The 12,700-nt window shown below is 38.5% G+C and overlaps 1 protein-coding gene across 4 annotated transcripts in view; it reads left to right on the plus strand.

Moving 5' to 3' along the window:
* The window catches only part of LOC6584764 (histone deacetylase 4), a 28,276-nt gene that overhangs the window by 7,009 nt on the left and 8,567 nt on the right, over positions 1–12,700 (plus strand). For 2 of the 4 annotated variants that reach the window (XM_032732494.2, XM_015161610.3), the window contains exons 3-7: positions 2,304–2,413; positions 10,014–10,121; positions 11,484–11,741; positions 11,815–11,888; positions 11,975–12,105. In XM_032732494.2, coding sequence (XP_032588385.2) covers positions 2,304–2,413; positions 10,014–10,121; positions 11,484–11,741; positions 11,815–11,888; positions 11,975–12,105 — 681 coding nt within the window. Of the gene's footprint in view, positions 1–2,303; positions 2,414–8,233; positions 8,473–10,013; positions 10,122–11,483; positions 11,742–11,814; positions 11,889–11,974; positions 12,106–12,700 lie in introns of those variants that run through there. The other 2 variants (XM_015161609.3, XM_015161607.3) reach the window with 2 other exon arrangements.

Raw genomic sequence — 12,700 nt, forward strand, 5'->3', positions numbered from 1 at the left:
CTGCAGCTGTTGCTTAAGCGAGCGTACGCTCTCATCGACACACACACTCTCTCTCTGTTTCTCTCTCTCACTCACTCTTTATAAATTTCACTCGCTAACAGACAGTTCATTCTTGCTGTGTTTTGGTTATGTTTTTCAACATACCCTATGCAAGGGCAAGCGGGTCTTTTGATTTGGACTAAATGCAAGATTAATTTTCATGTGTTTGTGTGGATGGGATGGGAGGGATACATATAAATATATTAAATATGCATATTTAAATTTGGTATGTTTCAAATATGGTCTTATAAATTAATAAGAGTGTAATAACAATATAATAGAGTAGCACATGGCGACTACACATGGGCTTCTTTCCATTTTTTTTTTTGGTTGGTTCAGTTTTTGTGCAATGTGCGCTTTGAGTTCTGTTGCTTTTGTTGTTGCTGTTGCTGTTGCTATTGCTGATTCCGCCGATGTTGCTGCTTCTAAATTTATACTCCCATAGCTATGCACGATTTATAATAGCTGCTATATATAGAACAACAGGTCACGGCCTATTCGGTCAGCGTTTTGCATAGACACACACACACATATGCATATCAATTTATTTATACATACATACATGCATATGTATTTGTACGTTCATAGTTGAGTATGCATTCGACTCGGCTGCTTGAGTAGCAGCAGCGGCAGCATATATACATATGTACATACATACAATACATGCATGTGTATGTACATATTTCGCCATTGTTTTTGTTGCTGTTATTGGTTTTGCTTTTTGCTATTGTTTCTATATATAGCTAGCCACCTCTCAGCAGCCCAAAACTAGACTTTGCCTTACTTGCTGATTTATTCATTTCATTTTGTTGCTTTGCACTGCCCGAGCAGAGAATCAGCAAATGACAGCCGCTACAACACACACACACAGGCGTGGGCATACATGTAAACATGCACATATGTTTGATTGTGTGTGTGTTTGAGTATGCGTGTACATATGTGTGCATGTGGTCAGTTGACGTTGTGCCGTTGTCTTTCAAGCAGCAGCAATCCAATTGGACATTTTGCTTAGTCATAAATATGCGCGCAATTAGTCCAGTCCAGCCGAATGTCTAATTGCCGATCAACTAAAACAGAGAGAGAGAGATAGAGAGAGCGAGAGCGCAAGCTGGGTTGAGCCAGCAGAAGAGCGCGTGTGCGTGGGAGGGAGAGCAACAGATTGACTCGTAGCCGTTGCCAGTTTATCAATGAACATTTTGTATGTTTTTGCTGCACTTTGCCTTGTGTCCATTAGCAGCCGCAGCAGCGCAGCGTCGTCATTTTTTTTTTTTTTTTTGTCTTTTGTTTTTGATTTTTTTTGTTTTCTTGTACACTTTTTTGGCATTTATTTGCGCGCTGCCACAAAAGCAAATCAAATTAGTTGCTCTGTGCTAAAACGTGTAGCAGGAGATGATGACTAGTTCCTCGGTCAGGGGGTGATGAGGGAGGCGACAAACGGAACTGGTCGCTTGGTCTGCGCTGTGGCCTTTGTCGTGGCTGTTGTTGTTGATGTTGACTTCGGCGATGTCGACGTCGACGCTGACGCTGACGTCGACGTCGTCACGTGCGCGCCGTACCCTAGCAGCACTGAGAGCGGTTATCTAAAAAAGCGCTCGGGCCGGGTCCATGTAATCGCTGTAAACTTGTACAAGGTTACTAAAAATAGCCACAGACACACACACACGCACACACACACACACACACATGTATACATATATACACACACATACACACACGTCTCGGCTCGGTTTTGCCTCGGTATTTGGCCTCGGCGTGCTTGGAGCCAATGTGCTATTGAAAGCGGGGGTGAGAGCGAGATGGAAATAGTTCACATGGAGCACATGTTAAAATACGTTTTAGATTAATTTTATTTAAGCATCTGATAAGCACAACCTTATCTTTGTATAAATAATCAGCTAATAGGCCTAGCACACAAACACACACACACACATACATATATGTATTTGTTTTTGTTCTGATGCTGCTTGCGATTAATTGCATTTATATCGATGAATATCTATTGCACGACAATCGGAAGCATTTCAAAATTGAATTGGATTCCAATTGGAAGTACTTCCTATTGTTATTGAGTGCTAAATGTGATATTGAAACGATTCTATTTATATTCTAACTGATGATATTATCATAATACAAAAATTACAAAATAAGAAGAAAGTGCTTTAAGCTGGCAACAGAAATACTAGATAGTATACATATCATATTTATATAATATACAATATTCATACAATATCTTATTCATTTATTTAAATGTTTCCTCTTTGCAGATTTGCCGCCTGAAGCCGGAAACGATGAACGATTGCTGCACATAACGCCGGGCGTTTTATCGCTGGACTTTAAACCGCATCAAGTTGACATTGATCAGCAGATCCTGGAGGTAAATATCCGGCAAGAATTAAGCCCAGCTAGTGAAAACTGAATAGTAGAGTTCATCGAAAGTATTCTCATTGAAAATCTATCGTTGGCAAGCGATGGAAATGCTTTAGATGGAAATCTGTGCATTTCACATTTCCTCGTTGTGTTTTGCATCCTCTAACGTTGCAGAAACTGCGCACTTTTCCAATCAACACGTTGATTTCTTGTTGACGTAGTTTGCTCAATGTTTCCCCTTTGTGGCGCTTCCTTAAACTGCTCTTCAGTCAACCGATATTTGTATGTAAGCGTAAATATATTCCCTTGGAGCTAGTCCAATGCTGATTGGAGGGGATATTATCGATACTTTCTGAGATTCGATGATACTAGAGAATCTCAGAATGTCACTGAGAGAGGAAGAAGATAATTCAATTCGATCCAAAATAAAAGCCTTTCATAAATGTAATTTTGGTCTCTCAGTCTTTCTCTTTCTCTTCTATTTTTCGTATGCTTAAATAGACTTTTAGATTTCGTTCAACAGTAATTGTTTCGACTAACTCTATTCTATATCTCGGCATCTAGGAGTATTTCAATTGCCATTTCTCGTCTGTTCATCATATAAATACCCATTGAATATGGGATAGGATGGCTTGCACCTTCAAGCAATTTAAACTGCTTAACATATCGATTGTCATTAAATAGTAAGCAGAAGCACTTCAGCTCGATGCTGTTTACAGGGCATCAACAAGTCGTTCATCCATCTCTCCCCATTTCATAATCAGCTGAGTTCATTTCTTTGCTGTTTTAATTCCTATTGTGTCTCTTGCTCTCTCCCTCTCTCTCTCTCTCCCACACACGTCCTGTTGCACGCAGTTCTTGTTGAGCTCTGCTCAAATTGGAGTCACAAAAACATACAGCAAATCTAATTGGAACATATCGACGATTGTTTATTCTCAACGTCGCATTCATTTATGATCTCAATCATCGGCTATATCATTAGCATTCATGTTAGCATTTTTCTTACGTTTCCTTATTTTTAAATGTGCTATATATATGTATATATGTATATATTCCTATATATATATGTATAGCTTTGATATATATGTATATATAGCTCTGCTTTTGGTTGTTGTTGTTGTTGTTGTTGCTCTATTTATACGCATTCACAAGTTTCACTTGTGCTGCCTTCGGTGCGGCTTTCCTTGTATACCCTAGGAAAACTCTTGAGCGGCTTGTCCAGTTCCCTTTTGTATGCAGCTGGGCAATGGGAAATAGAGAGCACTAATAGAGAATTATTTTTAACCACTCTCTGATTGTGACACATTTTGCCTATTTATAGAGTCCGACGCCTATAGCCAATTCATATTGATTAAGCTATTGAAAGCCCATTTCAGTGGCATAGCTAAATGCCGCGATGATTAATACAAAATTAATTGAAATCCTAAATAAATCAATTCCAATAATATTTGAAAATGTCTAGGCATCTATTTAGCTATGTTTAGATCAATCAGTCCATGCTATCTTTAGATAAAATTTGGTAATTAGCAGGAATTGTTTATACCCTATTTACTTGAATTGAAACTCTTAACTTAACTCTTTAACTGGCCGTTTATTGAACTAGTTCATGAATCAGTTCATTTCATTTAACAATAAAATGAATTGTTAATTTAATTAGCTCATTAAATGATTGAAATTTGCTCGCGGAACTAGTTCATTTGATTAAACATTTCTATTTACAAAACTAGTTCGTTCATTCCATTTATTCAACTTTATTATTCACCATTCAGTGAATCAGTTCCTTTTGACAATATTATAAATTGTTAACTAAAATAGTTAATCATGTATTTTTTAGTTCAGTTTAACGAGCTGCGTCGTTCACTGATTCCAGAATCAGTTCAATCTTGATGAGCCATATAACTAAAAGTGTTTCTTGACTCATCTAAATGAGATGCTCAAGAAAAGCTATTATAAACGAATCGGTTCTTACATAGTCTTAGCACACATTTTCCGTATTCCAGGGTATTGCGCAGTCGCCCCTCGCCCGCTTCTCTGGCTGCTTCTATATTTAAACGCGTGTACAACTTAATGATTCTATATTTATTGTTTTCTCTACGAAAATATGTACGAGTATTTTGCGCATTCGCTCTCTGTGTATGTGTGCGTGTGTGTGTGTGTGTGTGTGTGTTTTCTCCTTCCTCTTTCTTAGCTTTTTCCCATTTCGTTTTAAATAAAACGGCGATTGTGCTAATAATAAAAGCCCAATGGGAGCCAAGCGAGAGGCAAAAAAAAAAAAAAATGAAGGAAAGGTGCAGTGGAAGGGGGAGGGGGAGGGGGAGGGTGAGAGAGCGGGAGCGGGAGTAGGAGAGAGAGAGAGAATACCGTAATGTGTTGCCTGGCCTGTAATGCACCGAACAGCATGTGCAACAAGTCGGTTCGTGCACAGCGAATACTCACTGTACCACAACTTTGTTGGGCTACAGTCGACCTCATGGCCCAAGCAGCAACATGTGCAGCCCCCACCTGCCATTGGCAACCCCAACTTCCCCTTGGCCCGCTCTCCGCTCCCCCTCCCCCTCTGCCGCTCCTCTCGCTGGCTGTTGGCTTGTTGCATTCAATTTATAGCCTGATTTTATTTATATACTCCGTGTGTGTACCCCTTAAAAGCAGCCAAGTCGGGTATATATACATCACTGATTAGATGAAATCAGAGCGAAGCAGCAGGGGCAGCAGAGGCAGCACCAGCTGGGCGTGTTGTCTAGGATATCTGATTGTCCAGCATGCCCCACTCTAACTTGCTGGGCTTCAACTTTGTGCATTGCTCTCTATGCGTGTGTGAGTGTGTGCGTATGTGTGTGTGTTTTGTTTTCTTTTGAATTTTCGTATTTTTGGTTCAAGTGTTCATCTGCTGCTGCTGCTGCTGCTGCTGCTGCTGCTGCTGCTGCTTCTTCCTTCCCCTCCACTAGCTCTGCTGTAGTTGCTAAAGTGCTACCTACCCAAATATCTATCTCCATCTCCCTCTCACACTCTCTCCTTCTCTCTCTCTCTCTGCCTGTCTCTGCCACTCCCCTGCTCAGCAATATCACCCGCCCGCCCTCGTTTGTCTTTTAGCCGCAGCAGCAGCAGAATTTGCCGTTTTTGTTATTTTTACATTTTCCTTTGAATTTATTTTTATTTTTGTGTTTTATAAACTCTGTGGGTTTTATTTTTAACAAAAAAAAAAAAAAAAAACGTATATAAACGTATATATATATATATATATATAAATTTATATATGTGTACAAATAGAAAAGAGCGAAAGGGATAGCAAGTGCAAGAACTATAACTGTAGAATATATATATATATACAAAAAAAAAAAAAAAAAAAAAAAAAAAAAACTAGAATAACTAATCGTAGCTTTTTCGTTTAGCTCTTTGTGTTGTTCCTGTTGTTGTTGTTGTATTTATTTATAAGAATCTGTGGCACGAGCAAATTGTAAATTAGCTACACAATAGCTGTGGGTGGGGAAATGAGTCTGAATGTGTGTGTGTGTGTGTGTGTGTGTGTGCGTAGAAGCTATGCAAAAAAGAAAAATTCTGTTGCAGCTGAAATCGAAAATATACTCACTTACACTCATTGCATATTTGAGTATTGAGTAGTCTTCTAATACACTCCTATATTCAAGTATTCGAGTTTTAAAACTCGTCGCATATTCCAATATGTTATTATACGAATCAGATTCCGAGAGGATAAAAAAATAACAAAATTTAAAAAAAAGGAGGAATTTATTTTACTTTAATTTTTCCCATTGTCAAATGTATTCATTTATGACTTTGAATACATTCATTCGAACTTCTTATTCATATTAATCTATGAAATATATACTCATATGTACTCATACTCAATTAGAGAAATGAATAAGTAGATTCAATTAGTCAGTTGAGTTCGAATCAACGAGTAGAATCAAATGAGTCATTTAGTTTGTATCAATGAGTAGACTCTAATTAGTCTGTTAGAATTAAGGAACATATTCTAAATAGTTATTAAGTTTGAATCAATGAGTAGACTCCAATTAGTATGCTTGAATCAATGAGTAAGTAGATTCAAACTAATCAATGAATTTAATCAATGATTCAAATAAGTCATCAAGCTGGAATCAATGATTCAAATTAGTTTGTTTAAATCAAAGAGTTCGTATTAGTTAGTTTGAATCAATGAATAGCTTCTCATTATTATGGGTGAATCAGTGAATAGATTCAAACTAGTCATTGAGTTTGATTTAATGATTCAAATTAGAATAAATGAGTTGCAAATGGTAGAGTAAATTCTAATTACCTAATTTTGAGTATTGCTTTCCCATTAGATTCCTGCCATACCCACATCAATTCAATGAATGCACAAATGATTCACAAATGATTTCCTATTCACATTCTTATACATTTAATGGATGCGTCTTTATGGTTTCTTACCAGAGCTATTGGTCTTACCAAACATTTAGCCCTTTTAAGGCGCATACTCATAATGAATTGTTAAATTTGTTGCTGTATTCGCTTCACTCATGAATACATTCGGCGCATTCGCTACGCTTTGGGCTGTGGGCAATCGAATTCACATGTGGACCAAATTGTGCGTTCTAAAAACGGAAGACAACAATGTTGTTGGTACTGTTATTATTATGTACATATTATCAGAGAGGGCGAGTTGTTCTATTTATATGGGCGTGTCTGTGTGTTGTCTTTGGCCCCCGTTATAATTATAGCACGGGCCTTTTATAATTATAGCATGCGCTCTGGCCAGCAGAATGCTGAATAACAACAACAACGGCAACAGCAACAAAAAGTTGTGCAAGGCAAATGTCGTGGGCGGGTGGAAAGGAAGGCGTGGCAGGGGAGGCTAGGGGTCAGATTATTGCTTAAACAAAGGGGTAGTCAGGTGCAACAGCAGATTTCTAAGAACTCTTTCTATATAGCATATGGCTTGCTGCTGCTGCTGCTGCTACGTCAACGGCGACGGCGACGGCGACTGCGACAGTGACTGCGACTGCGACTGCTGCATTAAGCGAACGATTGAACGATGAATATAAAAACGCCCGTTTGTCTGCCGCCGCAACTGACCACGCCAGAGAGTGATAGAGAGAGATAGAGAGAGAGAGAGAGAGAGAGAGAGAGAGTAATTACTAATTAGGAAGAGAGCGGCGAGCGGCGAGCGGCGAGCGGCGAACGTGAGCAGCGTGAGCGACGCAGCACACGTTCATTTAGCTCGCTCGCACGCTCGCCGCCTGTTCGCTTCGTGCGCTTTGGCTAGCGAATAACTGTATCTAAATTTGTGTTTATATTTGATTTTTGCGCCAGTTGCTTGAGTGAAACTGAAATGAAAGCGCGTTCGACGAATGCCAAAGCCAAACGAAAAAACTAAAATCAAATAAAATAACAGACGCAGGCAGCAGCAGTAGCAGCAGCAGCAGCAGCAGCAGCGCAGTCAATAGCAATTCAAATTGGAACAATACCGTACATATCCAATTCAAATACACCAATTGGAGCTAACAGTTGAAAACGCGCGGCGCTGTGAAAAATATTGAAATCAAAGTCAAGCAAACGCAGAAAAACAAAAAATATACAGTTTATAACAAATATACACGCAAAATTCAAAAAGACTAAAAACATACGGCATCAGCTAAAAATGTATAGACAATTAAGACAAAGAGTAGAGGCAGACAACAAAATGAGAAACAAAACTAAAAAATAAACAAAAAAAAAATAAAGCTAACAGCGGCGCATATTTCTACAGATTATTTATTAGTGTTCTGAGTAGTTTCTTTATTTTTTTTCTGTGTTTTTATTTTTATTCTATTTTTTTCCTGCCCAAAAGCTGTGAGCACTAAAAGCTTATGAAAAAGTGTCTAACAACAACGCAAATCACAAAAAGAAAAAACAAAAACAAAAGCAAAAACCAATTAGAAAAAAAAAAAAAAACAACAACAACTTTAGTGCCCGACCAGTGCGTGCGCGTGTTAGTGCGTGTATGTGTGAGAGAGAGATTGTGCGTGTGTGTGTGCGTCCAATTGGACAAAGCGTCGCGTTAAGGTCATGGAAACATATCAGCAACATGTACGTAATAAAGAGAGCGCGCCAGCAAAGTGAAAGAGGGAGAGAGCGACCCTCAGCTAGAAAGCGAGAGAGCGAGAGAGCGAGAGAGTGAGAGTGGAGAGAGCACAGCCAATAATCAACAATTTATGATCAACAATTGATGTATTGTGACGCGTGATTTGCTTAGCTAATTCATTTGTGTAATCGCTAGCAAACCCTATGCGTGTGTGTGTGTGTGTGTGTGTGTGTGTGTGTGTGTGTCGTCTCAGAGTGCCGAAGTGAATCAGAGTGCATTCATCCAAGCCATTCATCACAACATGATTCATTTCAAATGCACTAATTATCTAATTGATCAGCTTTTAGGAGACTGATAATTTGAACTGATTTTATTATAGCAAAACAACTGTAAATGGGCGACATACATATTTGTTTGTATTTACAAACGGCTTAAGTGGCAAATTTATAAAGATTTTTTATATGCCATTAAAATACTGGCGAAGTAATTAATATTGTTTATAATTCAATCTGAAAGGTATTGTGATTATATCGAATTTCTATAGATATATGTAAATCTATAGCGAATGATCATAAGCAATGTTGGTCAATGGATGTTAGAGACTCCGTAATAGATCTTGGAAAAACAAAATTCCATAACAAGTAACTCGATTGTTTTTTAGGGCAGTTTTGTGTGAATCCCCCAAGAATGAGTACTTCAAGTTATAGGATTTCCGTTTGAATTCTCAGAAGAGTAGGACTAGAAATTTATCTGGAAAATAAATCTATTTGATTAAAGGAAAAGTAACTGAAGACGATTTAGTTAGCATGTGTTTTTCTTCTATGCTTATCTAGCTTTGATTCTGATATCTAATAACATACTACCCAAAGAGCTTTTATCATCGGCATTTTTGAGTCTATTTTTAAATAGGGTATTCCCATTCAATGTGTTTTTATTTTGTCAAATTTTTATTTTCTTTAGACTTTCTCTCTGAGTTATCTTGAGATATTCCTATCAATTTGTTGTTTGTTTCTTGTCAAGTTTTTGTTGTTATGAATCGTGAGTCCATTATTCAGCTAGTATTGTTCAATTTCCTGAAATATCGCCTGGAATTAAGTTATGCAAAGACCAAATTGAATTTGTATTGCGAATAATTGCGAGTTCTTTGAACCGCTTCGTTGATGACTTGATCACCGTTGACATTGAAACGGTAGGCACAAATCTATTTCGCTGATCAACATATGTATATACATACATGTATAAGTATGTGTGTGTGTGTATGCATTTACGTATACCCTATACCCCTTCTTTCGCTCAACATTGAATTGTGGCTATGCGTCACAGCATCTACTTAGCTATAGACAAAGATCTTTCGGGGCAATTACTCACAGCCATTTAATGATCTGCCCACGACATTTACCACAACATCACGATCAATGGCGCCGTTCCTCCCGCACACACACACACACACTCTCTCTCTCTCTCTCTCTCTCTCTCTCTCTCTCTCTCTTTCTCTCTGTCTCTCTAATCGCTTGCTCATCTTTTACGTCTGTTTCTCCGCTTTTAGCTGAAGAAGAGCCAGGAGCTGCAGAAACAGCGTCTTTTCCACTCGTACCAGGAACAGACGAAGCAAATGGAACTGGAGCATAAACTGCAACTGGAGCACAAATATCATGTGAGTAGCTAGAAGAGTCAGACGAAAACAAACATGAAAAACTCACGAAAAAAACAAAAGAAACAAAAAAAAAAAACTCAAGAGATTAGATCGCAGATCGCGTCGATATTTCCCCAAAGATAACGTTGGTTGATAAAGCCAACTATTCCCCAAGTAGTCATACTAAATGGCCGTTAATTGTTAAAAAGCTCTCAGACGATAGTTACCGGATTTGATTGTATCATCTTGTTGTTGTATGTATATGAATCGTTTGTATATATATTAGTATTACTAGTACTACTGCAAATCGATAAATATCGATACACTACATAGCTATGCGTTAGTTTTAATTGAAGAAAAATGCAGTATGTAGGCTTTTTAGCAGAGTTATATATATCATTAACTCTTTCGATATCGATAACTTTCTAAGTCACAGTAAATAGATAACTATCGATATGCATAACGTGTATGCTGGTACTATCTAATTGCTATGTAGTCTGTCGGTACCTTTTTGATATCGATGGCTCTGAACATACTTTAGCTAATCGATAATTATCGATGTTCACCGCGTGTATTTTGAAAGACAGTAAACGCTTAATTGATATCAATTTGGTCAGTTAAACGCAGTCGATTTCGATGTCTCGATAACTACAGCAATCATGTCTAAAACGATAAATATCGGCTGGCCTGCAACATATGTCCCGTTTGATGTAACGGTAGCTTGCTGCGTCTAATACGCGTAAATACACAGTTAATAAAAACTCAATTATACTTCGAATCTTAGATAAACGATAAATATCGATATACACAATGTGGATTAATGAAGCAATATTAGATTAGATTAGATTGGACCCAAGTTTGTATTGCTTGTATGAACAGCAGTTCCCACCTTACTTTAATTATTAACTACTTTTAGTTTTTACACTCGGCGATATATATCGAATAGGCATATAAGAAATTGTGGCTAGCTGACTTAAACTTGTTTTGTTTGTTTTTCTTTTTTCTACTTTGTATCTGTTGCTGCTTTAACTTGTTGTTGTTGCTGCTGTTGGCGACATTGGCGCGTGGGCAGCGCAAAAAAAAAAAATATATAAATAAATAAATACATAAATGAAATAAAAAGCAAAAATACTTTATCAAGCGTCGTCTTGCCGGCGCTTTCGGCCGGAAGTGCCGCCCTGCTAGATAGATGACTAAACAGCAGCAGCAGCAACAACAACAACAACGCTTGACCAGCAGCAGCAACAACAAAAACAAAAGCACACATACACACACACACACACGCATAACTAATTCTATTCTGAACCCTCCCCCTTCGCAAAAAAAAAAAAAGAGACAAGAACAACAACAAAAACTCTCTCGAACTTATTGTAATTTATTCAGTTTGCGGTGCATTCACATGGCGCTTTCCAGGAATTGCGGGAACAGAGCATGGTCACGGCGGCAGCAGTTGTCGAGGAGCAGCATCGCCAGCACCAACATCAGCAACATCAGCAACAGCAGCAGCTACAGCAGCAGCAACAACAGCAACAACAACAGCAGCAGCAGCAGCAGCAGCGGGAGCGAAAAGAACGTGAAGTGATGAAGCGAAAGGAGAATTGCAGCGCTAATGCGAGTCCCGAAGTCAAACAGATACTCAGTGTAACTATAAATGCCTCTGCTCTCTCTGGCGCGCTCTCTTTTGGTCTCTTTATTTAACTCTTTCGCCTTGCAGTGCTTTCTCATGAGCCGCAAGTCGCAGGCGGTGGCTCCAAATGGCACAACAACCACATCGCCCTATCGCAATCGGTAAGGATATCCATCTATCTATACTCAGCATCTAAAACTCTATCTCTCTCTCGCTCTCTCGCTCTCTCTCTCTCTATCTCTTGCAGCGGTGTTGTTAAGAGCTCTTCGGGCGAATCATTGCCCGCTGGCACCGTCACCAGCGCACATCCATACAAAATACCACAACCGCCGACCTCACTGCTCAAATATGAATCTGATTTCCCCCTGAGGAAAACTGGTAAGTGATCAAAATGTCAATGTCAATGTCAATGACAATGTCAATGTCAATGCCAATGCCAATGCCCTAACATTCTTATCGATGCTGTGTGTAGCAATTGTTGAATGAGAGAAAAAAAAAAAGCAACACCTTCCCTCTACTTGTCTTAACTAACTCTCTTTGCTCTCTGCTTGGCGTTACAAAGTGTTGCCAATTGCATCGCTTGTTGATTACTAAACCAAAAAGCTGAGCTAAAGCTGCTAGAATTTCTGACGATCAGTTGAGATCACAGCTGGAATAGTTGAAGTTTCGTCTCAAAAGAAGTATTACGCACTTTCTACAACAATTCAAAGTTCTCTAAGTTCTCTATGCAATCCAATGATTGCTTTGACTTAGGCCAAGATCACTATTAAATGCCAGCCCTCTAAAGAGTAGTAGTTGTTGCTCTATAATTAACTTTATTCGCTAGAGAACTTTCGATTAGTAATAATTATTGATCAGCAATCATACAGCTCTTTTCATTGATCACCGATTACCGATCACTGATCACTGCTCAGTTAAGCTAGTATTTGGAATTGAATTCTCATATGACTCTAGTTTAAAATGATTTCATTTA

The sequence above is a fragment of the Drosophila mojavensis genome, unplaced genomic scaffold (genome assembly GCF_018153725.1).
Source record: "Drosophila mojavensis isolate 15081-1352.22 unplaced genomic scaffold, ASM1815372v1 contig_136, whole genome shotgun sequence".
Lineage (NCBI taxonomy): Eukaryota > Metazoa > Arthropoda > Insecta > Diptera > Drosophilidae > Drosophila > Drosophila mojavensis.